The sequence below is a fragment of the Lynx rufus genome, unplaced genomic scaffold (assembly GCF_022079265.1).
Source record: "Lynx rufus isolate CCGP_SWC_20201006 ecotype Redwood Valley unplaced genomic scaffold, mLynRuf1.p SCAF_13, whole genome shotgun sequence".
In the NCBI taxonomy this organism is placed as follows: domain Eukaryota; kingdom Metazoa; phylum Chordata; class Mammalia; order Carnivora; family Felidae; genus Lynx; species Lynx rufus.
In genome coordinates, this window is record NW_025814827.1 from 41,133,590 (window position 1) to 41,149,619 (window position 16,030).

The 16,030-nt window shown below is 38.4% G+C and overlaps 1 protein-coding gene across 4 annotated transcripts in view; it reads right to left on the reverse strand.

Moving 5' to 3' along the window:
• The window catches only part of SLC12A6 (solute carrier family 12 member 6), an 86,256-nt gene that overhangs the window by 50,147 nt on the left and 20,079 nt on the right, over window positions 1-16,030 (reverse strand). Inside the window, exon 1 of one of the 4 annotated variants that reach the window (XM_047075368.1) lies at window positions 15,242-15,533. The exons of the other annotated variants lie outside the window; for them this stretch is intronic. Within the exon in view, the coding sequence (XP_046931324.1) occupies window positions 15,242-15,365 (124 nt within the window). The 5' untranslated portion in view covers window positions 15,366-15,533. Of the gene's footprint in view, window positions 1-15,241; window positions 15,534-16,030 lie in introns of those variants that run through there. 4 annotated transcript variants of the gene reach the window in all.

A 16,030-nucleotide genomic window follows, 5' to 3' on the forward strand; every position in this document is an offset into this window, starting at 1 on the left:
TACAGATACCAAAAGAGTGATGACCCTTTCTTCTCAAGAAGTTTGGAGAGGAGTTATGCAATTATGAAACAATAAAAATAATTGTTCAAGTGTAGGTACAAATACTGTGGGAATCAAAAAGGAAAGAAAACAAAATAAAGCAGTCAGGGATGGTGTCAAGGAAATACGTGAGCTAAATCTTGAAGAATGGATAGTTTATCAAAAAGCAAAAGGGTGAGAGAAATGGAGGAGAGACATTCTAGACAGAGGGATTAGCAGGTAGGACATAGATAATGGAGAAGTTCTAGAGATATAATAGGAACTATTATACCTAATAATATACCTTTATATAATATTAAGTGTATAATAGAACACATAATGATATAGAATATATTAGCCTATAATACCATACATACAAATATAGTGTACCGAATATATAACATCCATGTAAATTGACAGGAAAGAAGAATGCTGTTGTCATTGACTCCCCCCCCCCCAAAAAAAAACAAGTGGGTAAGAAGAACTGGTCAGCATATGTGTTACCAACTTTTGATTCTTCCCCTTCCTCATTAACCAAAAATCCAGTCAATTGTGGCTTCTATACCAATCTCTTCCACTGCAGTGCCATCATTTAAATTCTCATCCTTTCCAGTCCAGACCATTGAAATAGCTTATTTTGATGATCAATTATTCCCCCTGCCACCAATTCTCCCATCTTCAAACAATCCTGCATTTTCCTTCATATTAATAATCCTAAAATTCTGCCTTTATCAGGTTGCTTCATTGCTTTAAAACCAAAACACTTTCAAAGTTCTCCTAATGACTGTGCCAGGTGCCCCCAACCATTCTGTTAAGAAATGATCATTCTCACTTATTTATATTGAGACATAATGTGAGCGGTACTGGTTCAAGTCCCTCCAAGAAAAGGAAAGGGGCGCCTTTGGAGGTTCTGCCTCCATTCCTACTGTGAATTCTCAGCCCAGGCATGAGGGTGGCGATGGCAGAAGCTACTGGTTTAAATACCAATACATAGACACTGGTTTACTTGTTTGGATTCCTTGGCTTACAGGATGAGCTCCAAAAACCTCACCCTAGCTTTCAGGTCTGTTTATAATCTAACACTGTCTTACTTCTCTCTAACTTTATCATTTGCTGTTCTTAGTCATGAACCCTCTGCTCCACACTCTGGAATGCTTTGTGAGCCCTGATTCTAGAAATACACATCTCTGATTAAATCAATTTCCATTGAAAATTTCCTTTTCTTTCTTTTCTACTTACCTGACTTCTACATCCTTCAAAGGGCCAACTCAAGAGCTTCTTGGCGTAGGCCTACCCTGAGGTTTAATTTTCTATCAGGTTTAACTCTCTTCTGAACTGTTGGGCATATACTGTCTCGTATGATCTTTTCATTAACCAACTATTAATTCAAAGAATATTTACTAAGCACTTGTATGTGTCAAGACTATATGACAGGCACCGGGGATACACAAACAACAGAACATAGTAGCTACCCTTAAGGATTTATAGCACATATGGTAAAACAATTATATAACGGCGATTAAAACACTATATAATAGAGGTACAAAGAGATATGAGAGTGTATACATTACATTCTCTGAAGAATGCAATGGAGAAGCCATTAAGGAAGAAGTGAAGTTTGAACTCAGTCTTAAGGAGGCTGTTAAGTTGGAATGTTCTAGGGGCGTCTGGGTGGCTCAGTTGGTTAAAAGTGTCCAAGTTCAGCTCAGGCCATGATCGTGCGGTCCGTGAATTTGAGCCCCGCATCTCCCAAATAGTTCTTTCTTGAGAAAACTTGAGAGAAAGGAGGCTAACTAGGATTACTTAGAAGAATTTCTGAATAGTGTTAACAGTACGGTTGAAGTTGGAAATGGTAATGTTTGGTGGCACCAATTTTCTTTTTTTTTTTTTTTTAACATTTATTTGAGAGACAGAGAGAGCATGAGCGGGGTAGGGGCAGAGAGAGAGGAGACACAGAATCTGAAGCAGGCTGCAGGCTCTGAGCTGTCAGCACAGAGCCTGATGAGGGGCTTGAACCCAAAAACTGTGAGATCATGACCTGAGCCGAAGTCGGATGCTTAACCGACTGAGCCACCCAGTCGCCCCTATGGTGGCACCAATTTTCATAGCTGTGAGATAACCATCCCCGTGTCCCCACCCCAGCAACACAGCTGCCAAGACTGAGAGTAAAAACTCAATGAAAAAAAAAATGTTTTTAAGGAAAAGAGAATGAGAGGAGGCCCAGTGAGTCAATCCAGGGTTGAGGGTTGAGCACTGGGAGGGGTGGGGGATGGGCAGGGGCAGGGTCCTATCTACCCATTTTAAGTGCTTTGAGGGCAAGAACTTTGTTTTGATGTTGCTGTGACGATTATAGCTTTTTGTAACACAGAGCTTGGTACATGCTATAAAATACTCAATGTATGTTAATTGATGATGAGCTGATTTCAAAGAAAAATATCTAGAGATAGAAATTCAGGACTAGTTTCAGTAAAAGTTAATGATGGAAATAAAAATTTTAAAGTCATCATAAAAACACAGAGTTGAAGATAAAGGATATGTTTTCCTAAAAGTCAATGTAAAGAGAGAGGAACTGAGATCATCCTGGAAATAACAGTGAACACGACAAAGTGCAACCAAAGAAGGAAACAGAGAAAAAAAAATCGTTGAAAGAACTATGGCTGCAATGCTGTAACGCAGTCTTCCCCAACCAATCTAGACACTAGGGAAAGAAAGGGAAGGAAGATGGGTAGTAGTAAAAATGCAGAGTCAATGGGAGCAGAGAACACTGAAAAAGAGTCCTGAAAAAATGTATGATAATTCACTTAGCAATCCTCCCTCTGACCCATCAGACTCGGTTTAAAGAGAGGTGGCAAGACCACAGCAGCCTGCAGGCAAGTAGCTGAGGCTGGAGGAGACCAAGAACCAGGCCCAGTCAAGTCTCATCCTGACTTGAGGCCACGCAAGCCCAACTCTTGGAGCAGGGGCCTGCTGTGGTGCAGGGACAGGGACAGCCGCATGTTGGCAGCGGAGAAACTGATGGCACTGGGGGGCAATGGGCTCTAAGAGGCAGAAGATGTGGCAGGAGACACTAGGTTAGACAGGCACATCTGCCGCCAGTGCTGGATGCTCATCAGCAACATCCTTCAAATTCTGATGTGTATGCTAAGCATAAGCATTAGATTAATAGAGACCCTTGAGGAAATATATTTATAGGAGTAAACCCACCAAAAGTTGAAGAACTCATCTATGAAGAAGAGAGTTGTGATTTTAACACCCAGTAAAATTTGGGAGACAGCAAGCATAATAGCAGAAAGCAGATTTAGTAAAAGCCCACAGTATCATAGAAAGATGACTTCCCGAGCCAAATCCACAAAGAAGAGGGCAGAACTTACACAGTTAATAAAACAGAAAAATCTCACCAAGAAATAATTCTTACTTAGGATTTGGGGATTGTTGTGAACATTCAAGACTCTTGATACCTTATATCCTTCTTTGGCATTGTGGGTGACCCAAATTATTTCACTCTAGAAAAACATATTTCATGTTTCCTTCATTTTAATAGATGGTATTCAAAGAGCAAGCCTATCTATATAGACTACCTCTTTAACAAGGAGGGTAGGAAATTGACACAAACACTCAAATTCTAAAGAGCTAAAGAGCTAAGAACTAAGGAGCTAAAAATTCGTGTTACGTGGACTAAGAGGATACAGTAAACGTTTCTGATATTCTAAGACCCTGTACTGATTTCATGTCACAAGGGCTAACTGCTTAATGCAAGCTAAATTTAACATTTTCTAAATTTTCAAACATAAAGAGAAGTTAAAATGGAAACAACTGCTGTAAATGTTGTATATTGAAATTTTAAGAAACATTGTTTTTATAGTATGTATGTGAATAAACACACGCACACAAACATGTTTTGATTAATAAGTGTGTCATGATCTTCCATAATTAAAAAAGTACATAAATGTAATCTTATAGTATATAACCTTTTGAGACTGGCTTCTTTCATTCAGCACAAGGCCTTGGAGATTCCTGCAAGTTTTGCACATATTGGTACTTCGTCCTTTTATTTAAAAAGTTTTATTGAGTGGGGGGGCTGGGTGGCTCAGTCGGTTAAGTGTCGACTTCAGCTCAGGTCATGATCTCACGGTTTGTGGGTTGAGCCCTGCATCCGGCTCTGTGCTGATAGCGAGGAGCCTGGAGCCTGCTTCAGATTCTGTGTACCCCTTGCTCTCTGCTCCTCCCCGCTCAGGCTCTTGCTTCCTCTCTCAAAAACAAACATTTAAACACATTTAAAAAAAAAAGTATTGAGATATGATTTACATGCCATGAAATTCACATATTAAGTGTTCAATTCAATGTTAATATGTTCACACTGTTGTGCAAGTATCATCACAATCTAATTGCATATTTTGGTCCCCATACCCATGAGTAATCTCCACTTCATTCCCCCACATTATTCAGTCCACAGCTACCACTTTGGTAGCTACTACTTTCTGTTTCCTAAATTTGCCTATTCTGGACATCTCATATAAATGGAATATGTAAAATGTGGTCTTTTGTGACTGGCTTCTTTCACTTTGCGTAACGTTTTCAAGGTTCACCCATACTATGGGATGTATCAGTACTTAACCTGATTTTTATTGCCAAATAATATTCCATTATGTGGATATACCACATTTTATTTATTTATCTATTAATTAGTGAACATTTGGGTTATTTCTCTCTTTTTGGCTATTGTGAATAATGCTGCTATGAACATTCCCATACAAGTTTCTGGGTAGATACATACTCTCATTTCTTTGGGGGTATATATTTAGGAGTAGAATCACTAGGCCATATGGTAACTATTTCTTTTTGTGGAACTGGCAATCTGTTTTCCAAAGTGGTTACACCATTTTATGTTCCCACCATAAGTATATGAATGCTTCAATTTTTTCACATCTTTGTCAACACTTGTTATTGTCCACCTTCTTATTAGAGCCATCCTTGTGGATGTGCAGTGGTATCTCATTGTGGTTTTGACGTGCATTTCCCGATGACTAATGATGTTGAACAGCTTTACATGTGCCTACTGGTATTTGTTCCTCTCCTCATCTCCCTTTGGAAAGCTTTTGCCCCTTTACCCCCGCCCCCCACACACACAATTTTGAGGTTTTGCTTTGACTCATTTAGTACTTCTACATTGCAATTATTGTTCCCTGAAGCATGTCTCTTTTGGTTAGCATTTACACAACACATTCCCAGGAGAGTCTGTCATTCTACTATTTCTATTCCTTTCACCCTGTGATCTCTGTTCCGGCTCATTTATTTGGTTAAAAACCTTTCTTAAATATTCTCAGAGAGGTTAAAGTGGTAACATATTCTCTAAATTTTCTCATACTATGTAACTCATTTCCCCCTTATAGTGGGGATATCTTCACTGGAAATAGGGGTTGGGGATTAACAGTCTTTTTTTCTTGGTGATCTGTGGATACTCTTCCACTGTCTCCTAATTTCCAGTTCTGTGGATTAGAATTATGATGCCAGTCTGACAATTCATAGGTATACCATCCTTTTTATCTGGAAGCCTCTAAGATGAATCCGTAGATCTCAAAAAATTTATCAGGATAACCCTAAGTATGTTTTTTATCACTCGTCTTCCCTGGAACTACTTTCTGCATGTTGAAGTCTTTAACTCAGGAAGTTTTTTTCTATTTGTTTAATTAGTGCTTCTCCTCCATTCGTTCCTTTTTCTCAAACTAATATAAACCACATTAGGTGCTCCGAATCTACCCTCCAAATTTCTTATCTTTTTTTTCAATCTTTTGTATTTTTGTGCTATGAAATATTTCTTCCATTTGATCTTACAGGCCAATAAATGATCATATTCACTTACTCCTTTATTCAGTGATTATGCACTGTGTGCTTACTATGTGCAAGACAGTGTTCTAGGCATTGGGTGTTGACAACAGATTAGCAATGTATGCAAGAGAAAAAGTTCCTGCGCTTACAATGCTTACATTTTAGTGAAGATAGTAGATAAAAAAGTATCTGTGCATGGATTGAGAGTCAGATGATGGCTTTATAATGTGGCTGCGAAATCACATATTTTGCTCCGTGAAGTCTTTTTTTGTATTTCACTTGAACTTCCTTAAATACTATTATTTTCATATTCAAGTTACTGTCTCCCCTAGCATTTATCTTTAGCTAGTCTACCACATTGTTTATTCTAAGTGATTTTTCTCTTTCTGGTTGCCTGGCTTCCCTACATGGGTTCTTTTCCTTTATGATCTCAGAAGAGCTTAGGTTTCATTGTTGGAGAACCACAAGTAAGTGGTAGCAGTCTCAAGAGAATGCACAGACAAAGCAGGCTCTATGCCCGTAGGGGACAGTCCAGCGGGCAAGATGACAGCCTTGCAGAGGCCCAGAAGGAAGCCTCCCAGCTCTCCGGTATCCTTACATCTCCCAGTCTCAGAGACAGAGAGATATCAGTCCCCTGGTTCTGTCCCTTTCTTCTCGCCTCCAGGAGTCCACGGACCTCTACCAAACCAAGCTCTTTCTTGGAGCTGCCATTGTTATCCTCACCCCAAGGCTCTTGGCCAGCCCTTGAGGAACAAGTCCTTTGCCACCCTTCCCTGACAGAGCTCCCACAAAGCCCAGGCCTCACTTGCACCTAACTGTTCATTGGATCCAGGGGCCATTTGGCTCAAATAAGGCAGACACAGGCTGGAATCAGGAACAGAGGGATAGCGAGATTTCACCTTCCCAGAACCCACTCTGAAAAGGAAGGTCTGTTTACAGACTAATACTAAAAATGTTCAAATCCTGACAAATAGGTCAAAATTTTTAAAAAGACTCTGTTGTTAAGTCCAAACATCTGTGGGTTCTATCATTTTCAACTACTGCCCTAACGTTAAGCTCTGAGAAATAAGGAAGATCTTAATGTTACTTGGACTTGAAGGATATTGACTAGGTGGATGAATTGTAAAAGTAACTGTTACGTAAAAGTCAAAAGAGAGTACATACTGTATGATTCCATTCATAGAAAATTCTAGGAAATGCAAACTAATGTACAGTGACAGAAAGCAGATCAGTGGTTGCCTGGGGACCAGGCACAGAATTAGGTAAGTGGCTTACAAAAGGATACAAGGAAATTTTTGGAGGCAACGGAAATGTTTATTATCTTGGTTATGATAACTGTTTCAGAGGTATATACAGATGTCAAAACTCACCAAAATGTACACTTTAAATATGTGCAGTGTATTTTACATCAATTATACCTCAATAAACTTTTAAAAGAGGGGTGCCTGGGTGCCTCAAATGGTTAAGCATCTGACTCTTGATTTCAGCTCAGGTGACGATCTCAGGTTGTGAGATCAAGCCCTGCGTTGGGTTCTGTGCTGAGCATGGAACCTGCCTGGGATTCTATTTTCTCTCTCCCTCTAAATGAATAAATATTAAAAAAAAAAAAAACAAAACAAACTTTAGAAGAAATATTGGCTGGGAAAAATATTTGCAATTTATATCAGAAAGAGATATTCCTAAATATAAAGAACATCTAAAAGTAAAGTAAAACACCAACAGGGAAGAGGTATGAACAGAAAGTCACTGAGCTTTTGTAGGTTTGAAATTTTCCATAATAAAATAAAAATATGTAACTTTCAAAATATATTAAACACTATCCCTAGCCCTCATATAATTCACAATACAGCTGAAGATACAATTATAAAGCCATTGCAAGTTTGGGTCACACTGCAAAGTATATGTGATGTGCTGATCAATGTGGATTGATGCAATAATCAAAGTTGGGATAGAAAATCAGGCAATTCATCTTGGAGGAAATGAGTATGAGCCTGGTCTTGACATGATGTGGGTTTGCACAATTTTTGTGGTAGACAGGGAGCAGAAGGCAGAGGAGAAGAGTTCAGATGAAAAACATATGAACAAAGGCAGTAAGATGGGAAAAGAGAAAGACAGCTTTTTAAAAGGACTCTTATTATAGGTTCACCATTCTTTTTTTAAGTTTATTTTTATTTATTTTTTGAGAAAGAGAGAGCAAGCCAGGGAGAGGTGAGAGAGAGGGAGAGACAGAATTTTAAGCAGGCTCTGTGCGGTAGTGCAGAGCCTGAAGTGGAGCTCAAACTCACAAACTGTGAGATCATGAGCTGAGCCAAAGTTGGATGCTCAAATGACTCAACCACCGAGGCACCCCTCAGTATTCTCACAATCACCATCAAAATCTCCTGGGTGGCTCAGTCCGCTAAGCCTATGGTTTCATCTCAGGTCATGATCTCACGGTTCCTGAGTTCAAGCCCTGAGTCAGGCTCCACACGGACGGTGGGGAGCCTGCTTGGGATTCCCTCTGTCCCTCTCCCTCTGCATCTCCCCTGCTCTTGCTCGCTTTCCCTCTCTCTCTATCTCTCTCCCAAAATAACTAAAAAAAAAAAAAAAAAAAAAACTCATCACCAAAAGGTTAGATGTCACATTGGAAAGAACCCATGGGAAAAGAAAGGAAATCTAATTTACTATATGAGGGCTTGGAATAGATTAAAATCATTTACACTATTCATGCAACCATAGTCAATCTTTACTATGTTCTACCTATGTTAGTATTTTTCTCGAAATAGAATTGTGTTTTCACCTGGCTTCATTCTAAGATCCATTAAAAGAAATATAACTTTTTCTATTTTTGTTTTTAATGTTTATTTAAAAAAATTTTTTTAATACAATTTTGATAGACAGAGAGAGCACAGTGGAGGAGGGGCAGAGAGAGAAGGAGACACAGAATCTGAAGCAAGCTCCAGGCAGAGCCCGACACAGGGGCTTGAACTCACGAACCATGAAATCATGACCTGAGCCGAAGTCGGACACTTAACCGACTGAGCCACCCATCTGCCCCAATGTTTATTTATTTTTGAGAGCAAGAGACAGTGTGAGCAGGGGAGGGGCAGAGAGAGAGGGAGATACAGAACTGGAAGCAGACTCCAGGCTCTGAGCTGTCAGTACAGAGCCTGACATGAGCTTGAACTCATGAGCCGTAAGAACATGAGTCGGAAGCTTAAACTGACTGAGCCACCCAAGCGTCCCGAAATGTAACTTTTTCTAATACGCTAAAATAAACACATCTTTCATACATTCAGTATATTCTTAAAAGTTACATTAAAATTATTTCACTAATCCCTATGCCCACCATTAACATTTGGTTTTTAATGAAGCCTTTATTCCTATCTCACTGATAAATGTACATCTCCTTAGAAATCTGAGGAGCGGGGGTGCCTGGGTGGCTCAGTCGGTTGAGTGTCCAACTTCGGCTCAGGTCATGATCTCACGGTCCGTGAGTTGGAGCCCTGCGTCGGACTCTGTGCTGACAGCTCAGAGCCTGGAGCCTGCTTCAGATACTGTGTCTCCCTCTCTCTCTGACCCTCCCCCCGTTCATGCTGTCTCTCCCCCGTTCATGCTGTCTCTCTCTGTCTCAAAAAAATAAACATTAAAAAAAAAATTAAAAAAAAAAAAGAAATCCGAGGAGCAGAGGACTAGTAAAGGATTGTTAGAGTAAACTAGGTTCATTGCTTGTTCAGACTTCTCAATTTTTAGCATCATTTGTAAGAGTATTCTACATTTGGAAATATTCTACACAAAATTGAAAAAAATCCAGCACATGAAAACGTAGAAGCAGCAAGTAACTTTCCATTAATTTTGAGAACTACACACAGAAAAGATTTAGAACCTAACAGAAATTAGGGACTACTGAGAAAATAGAACAGCCTAGTTGAGAAAACAAATAAGGTGTCTGTTTAGAGGGATAATGTGGTGTGGTGAAAAGAAAAAAGGCTTTAGAGTCACAGAGATTCTAGTCTGAATTCTCCATCTATCACTTTAACAGCCTATCTAATTTCTTGGCACCTAAATTCCCTCACCTGTACAATGCTGATAATGATTGCCTGTCTTGGCTGTTGTCAGGATTCAATAAGCCAATATTTGTAACACACTTAGCATACAATAGGTACTCAACAATTACTACTATAATGTTGATGACATTTTGTAGTGTAAAATCATTGCCACTTTCAACCTGGCAAAACCAAGAAATGCTAAAGCCTTTAAAGTTTATCAGCTTACAATTTATTTTTGTAACGTATGCCAAATGTCCAAATTCAGTCGGAAATTTGAAAACTTTGAGTATTTTACAATATGCTACAACTACACTTAACATTTTTATAATCCTAAACTAAATGCTGAGCTATACTCAAAGCTGAGTATAGATTATAAGAATATTAAGCAGTTAAGAATGTATATATCTTTTGGAGAAATTTTATCTTTACAGAATCAAATCAGTTCCAATCTGGTATATCCCCTGTTGGGCAAAAGCAGCAGATGGTATACAGAGGATTGCACATAAGCAAGGAAAATTTGGAGAAAGACTCTAAAAAACTGGTGATAAGAATACTGAAATAGGGAATGAAAGAGTTCAATATTGCCAGACTGTAATATAAAGGTTAGCAATCTAAACAAAGTTTTAAGATGTAAAAAAACTGAAAAGACTCAGAATCAAATTTGTATTCTTGTATTAAGGTCTCAGGTACAGCATAAAAATACATAGTAAAAAGAACTGGCAAAGTATTTCAGGGAGGTGTTCTTTCTGACGATGACGGAATATAAGGGGGTAGGAAGGGAGGCAGAAAAACATGTCTCACTGAGTCACCTTTAAGGATAAACTTTTGAGAGGTGCATAGGTGGCTCAGTCAGTTAAGCATCCAACTCTTGATTTCAGCTAAGGTAATCTCAAGATGATGAGATCAAGCCCCATATTAGGCTCTGTGCTGGGTGTGGAGCTTGCTGAAGATTCTCTCTCTCTCTCTCTGTGCCCCTCCCCTGCTCCCGCACTCTCTTTCAAAAACAACAAAATTTTTTTTTTAAATAAAAAGGATAAACTTTTGAACTTAAACTTAATAAACTTTTAAACTTAATATCTGAGGATATTAAGACAGCAGATGTGAATTTTTGTTATTTGGCTTTGTAAAAGCCCCACGTGAATAGTTAAAAGGACACACAAAAAAAGCTTTAAATCTTTACTACAGAAAAGGTTTTTTTAAATTTTTTATTTTAAGGAGGCTCCACACCAGACACAGGGCTTGAACTCACAACCCTGAGATCAAGAGTCACAGGCTCTACTGGCTGAGCCAGCCACGTGCCCTAGAAAAGATTTTTTTTTTTAAATCAATACAAAGAAATTCTTCAGTTGTCTATTTCAACTTATTTCAGTGTTAGTCAGTAAAGAAAGTACTAATAGCACTAATAGCAGAACTAATAGCAGTCTAACTTCTTGTGGGTTAATAAAATTTAAATTCTATATAACACAATCTCTCTCATAGTATGCTCTCATACCATCTGGATTACTTGACAGTTAATATCTGGACATGCTATTCAATACCAATATAGGTTCCTTTCTTTTCTGTTACAAGTGTGTTTCTGAACATTTCCTTAGAATCCTATTTCAAAGAAAGGAGAAATCTTCAATCTGCTCTCTGTGTATATCAAGTGAAAGTAAATTCAGTAGCTGAAGTCTGCCTAATCTGTAGACACTACAAGAAGATCTGAGGAGTGAGGGGAAGAACAATTATTTCACAGAAACACTTTAACAAACTCAATAAACATTTAAATACATAATGAATGAAACATTTACACCTGATTAAGTAAATGTAATAAATAGTAAAATTCAATTGCGTTGTTCCTATAAAACCCATCACAGATCTGATGACATATGAAATCCTGTGGACACATGAACATTAAGATATAAAGTAACTTACTCTTAAAAAACTAGGACTTCCCATCATGGTGTGATGGGAAGCACATAAAATTTACAAGTTTGAATACTGCCTCTGCTACTACTCCCATGTTGTTCGAGGCATGTACTTACTGTCCACAGACAGCCTGGTGTAGCTCTAAAATGGCATTAACATCCACTATTCCCACAGAGTGAGGAGAAGATGAAACTGATAATCCTTCATTAAGTAGTCTCATCTCTTAGCCCTCTTCACCTTATGTCCAGTGTGCTAACTGCCTTAAACTTTTGTTTTGCACAGGCTCTCTACCTTCCTCTCATACCTATTGTTTTACTCTTACTTGTAATCTTCTCTAGATCTCCCTTCAAGAATCAGTGGTGTTCTCATCCTCTGAGATACCCATCTAGGGTCCCCTGTAGGCAGTATTATTATTCTCCCCATCATCTGGTACCCAAAGCTGTTTCTTTTTGCTCTTATTAAATGACTAATCACAGTAAGTAAAAGATGGCTCTTATTTTTGAATGCTGTGTCACACATGGAGTAAGTGCTTTACATTCATTTTCCCATGTAATTCACAACCACCACGTAAAGTAGGTACTGTTATTCCTACTATATCCTTTTGTTTTATCAAAGAGCAAAGTAAGGCTTTGAGAAGTTAAATAACTTGCCCAAAAGTCACTCAAGTAATAATTAATACAAATTATCACTACTTTTAATTAGTAATAATTAGTAGGACTGGGATTCAAAGCCAGGTCTCTGGCTCCAAAGCCATTCTGCTGCCTTTGGTGGGGATCTTAAGGCATTTGTAGCCTTAAAAAGAAGGTAAAACACCTGGCATGATATTTGCACTGAACATGTGTTTAGTGAATTAAAAAGGCAGGAAAAAGGTCTATTCACTCAATAGGCTCTTGTGTGCAATTCACCTGGATCCGGAGATATAAAAATGTCTGACAAAGTCTCTATCCTCAAGAACTACAGTTAGTCTACTGGGGGAAGAAAGACAAGTGTAACAGGTGATTGTAATACGGATGGTTCATACAATTCCTATGGACAGGTTGCTGAGAAAACATAGGATGGGGCACCTAAACTGGATAGGGAAAGAGGAAAGCAGTCAAGAAAGATGTTAGTTGGGAGAGTCTGAGTTTCTGCTTTTCCTTTCAAAACCAATTAAGCAGGGGCGCCTGGGTGGCTTACGCGACATCAGCTCAGGTCATGATCTCACGGCTCATGAGTTTGAACCCCGCATTGGGCTCAGTGCTGACAGCTCAGAGCCTGGAGCCTGCTTCGGATTCTGTGCCTCCCTGTCCTGCTCCCACTCTCTTTCTCTCAAAAATAAATAAACCTTAAAAAACAAAAATTAAAAAAAAAACAAAATTAAGCAGGTTCTACTAGATGGGTAGCCAGCATGCCAAGGATTAATGTATTTCTTAGAATTAGTTTAGATTATATCTATACTCATATTTCTATTTTATCTCAAATTATATGCCTAGTTCAAATAAATCTCACCTCTGAAAAAACACATTGTAAAGAATGATTTGCTTTCTAAATATGTTCCATTTATATGAAATTACGTATTTTTCTCTCCTCACAGATACAGACAGAAAAACATTAAAAAAGTGACTGGTTATACAACTGGCGAGTGTTAGCTTGCCACAAAACCACAATCAATTTAGGAGATTTTTTAACTCAGAAGACCAAGGGGCTAAAACTTACTACATTTCAAGCAACTGCTCCCAAAACACCATCTATCATCAAGAATGTTAGAATCCAAAAGCAAAACAAAACCCAAAACAAAAAAACCCTTCTAATTAAGTTTTTCCCATATGTTTCCCTCCTTCCCCTCTAATTTAACCCTACAATAAAGAAAATACAATTTAGGTAATATATTCCCATCAGTTGTTCACTTACCAAACAATAGTTCATTCAAGTGGACACTTTCGGGCTGTCATGGAAAACGCCAAAATAAAAAGCCTTATTAAATTCAAGTTAGATTATATCTGTAACTTCTTTGCCCAAAGCAATAACTATGGAAAAACATAAATTAAGCCTAGCAATGTCATTTTATTACAAAGTTGGCTGCTATCAAAATTTTTTACAGCTCTTCTAGGTGGTTGCTAATAGTTTAAATGATTTCAATGCTGTTGTAATCCAAGGAAAGCAGATTTCACCAAACATGATGGGACCAGTAAAGATGAAATAATAGAGGTGGTGAAGAAAGGAAATAAAAAACAATGAGAAGTCAAATGAGGTACAGATAGACTTCACTTGTTTACATCTTGTGAAATTAATTAAGACAACAGCAAAGCCAAAAGCCTAAAGGGATTAAAATCTGACGGCAGCAAACGTAAACAACTAAGAAAGTGTAACTTCAAACACACACAATCCAGGGAAGAAAACCTAACTTCTTTGAGCTAAAGTTGCGGAGAATCAAGTTCAAAGTAGGCTAAACTTACTTTCAATTTACCACCCTTGACTGTTCAGCAAAATGAAAACAACCTGGCAAACAGTTTCCATAAAATCATATCTCCCCCAAGTAAATTTTCTCACTAAAAGGAAACAATAAACAAGAAGAATGTTTTTTTGTAGTCCTTTGTTTTTACGTTAGAGATTCTTAAAAATTCATACAGGCGTGGTAAGACAGAAGACAGTAAACAGTTTACAGAAAGGAATTATGATGTCTTACTTGCTATAGGAAAAATTAGATTCATGGAATTTTGAGAGATTATTTATTCCCTTAGCCTTTATTCATATATTAGAGAAGGTTTTTTTTTGACAATCTGTGAAATTTATAGACTTAAAAAAATAAAGGGCTTCAAACTACTTCTATCTTTAATATAGTATTAACATTTTAATTGCATGTTTAAAAATTCAAAACCACAATCCCGCCAGCAATTCTAACTGTTACCATTTAGAGAAAATAATAGGGATAATGACATTCATCAAATTTACTAAACCTGATGTTATGCTAGTCACCATAATGACCTACTGTACTTCTTTTATTAAAGAATTCTTAGACCATTTGCTACTGAATTAATGTTTAACTGGTAAACTGAGGCAAAATACTGGATAATCTGAGAAGGCACAAGTGCAGAGTCCACTGTACAAAACTACTGAGCCATGCTTTCCTCCTTTATGTGCTTTTCCAGATATATTTTAAACTCAGCAAAAGGTAAAATTTAAATTCGGCATAATTAACTTTTACTGTGCCTTTCTTTTTGCTTGAAAACTCTTCTCATACACTGCCACCGATTCAATTTCACCTGTAGGTAATGAACACAGAACTCATTGTGGGGAAAATAAACCAGAATGGGAAAAAAGAGAAGTTATCAGATACACAAAGGAGTGAAACAGCTGACTGAAAAACACCTTAACCACAATACTTTCCCTCCATCCTTAAGGAGGTATTTTTAGTATTTTAGTCACCATTTCTTTCAGGAAAGACCCCACAGGTTCCAGAAGCTCCCAAGTTGAGTACTCACCTAGTTCATCTGAATGCTGAATCAGGGCTTTTATTTCTGCTAAGCTGGTCGCCCCCTCTTGGGAGACCGAAGCTGCTGCCCCCTCCTCTGGGTCCTCCACCTTAGTCACGGTAAAGTGTGGCATTGTTACACGTAGAAATCCCGTGCTCGTTCTGTATTTACACTGCCCTCCACTCTACTTTCCTTACCTACCTCTTCCTTACTGTGCCCCTTTCGCACTCAAATCACTGCCTACGGGAGACGAAGGCTGGGAAGAGGGAAGTACTTTCTGCTCACGTGACCCACAGCCCCAAGGGAGTGGAACGCTGGAAGACACGCCTCCCACAGTGTTTATCATTCACTCGAAAGGATTAAGCACTCCACCCCTTGCTTATGGTTAAGCTCAAGAATCCCAAGAACTTCTTAGACCGCCTTTCCAGAGCTGCCAAAAGCTGCGAGTGGGCAGAATTCATGACCTGCCGCCCACTGTGTGCTCACCCGCTCGTTTCCTTCACTTAAGTTATTTCCATCCCTATGTGCACGTCGTGATCTCAACCTCTGCCCTCATATTTCACACGAGAAAGATTAGGGAACAGTTCATTGTACAAACTTTCCTCTTTAAAGAGAAACTGGCACCACATAAATTTAGGAAATGAAACAAACTATTTGTAAGCTTCTGTTGTTGCTTTGTTTCAAAGCATATGAAAAATAGTAATTTCTTATGGTTCCGATGAGAACATTCAGCAAGTATTCAATGAATGCCTACATATTTTATACAAGGCATAGTTGTAGATACTGTAGTGTATACCA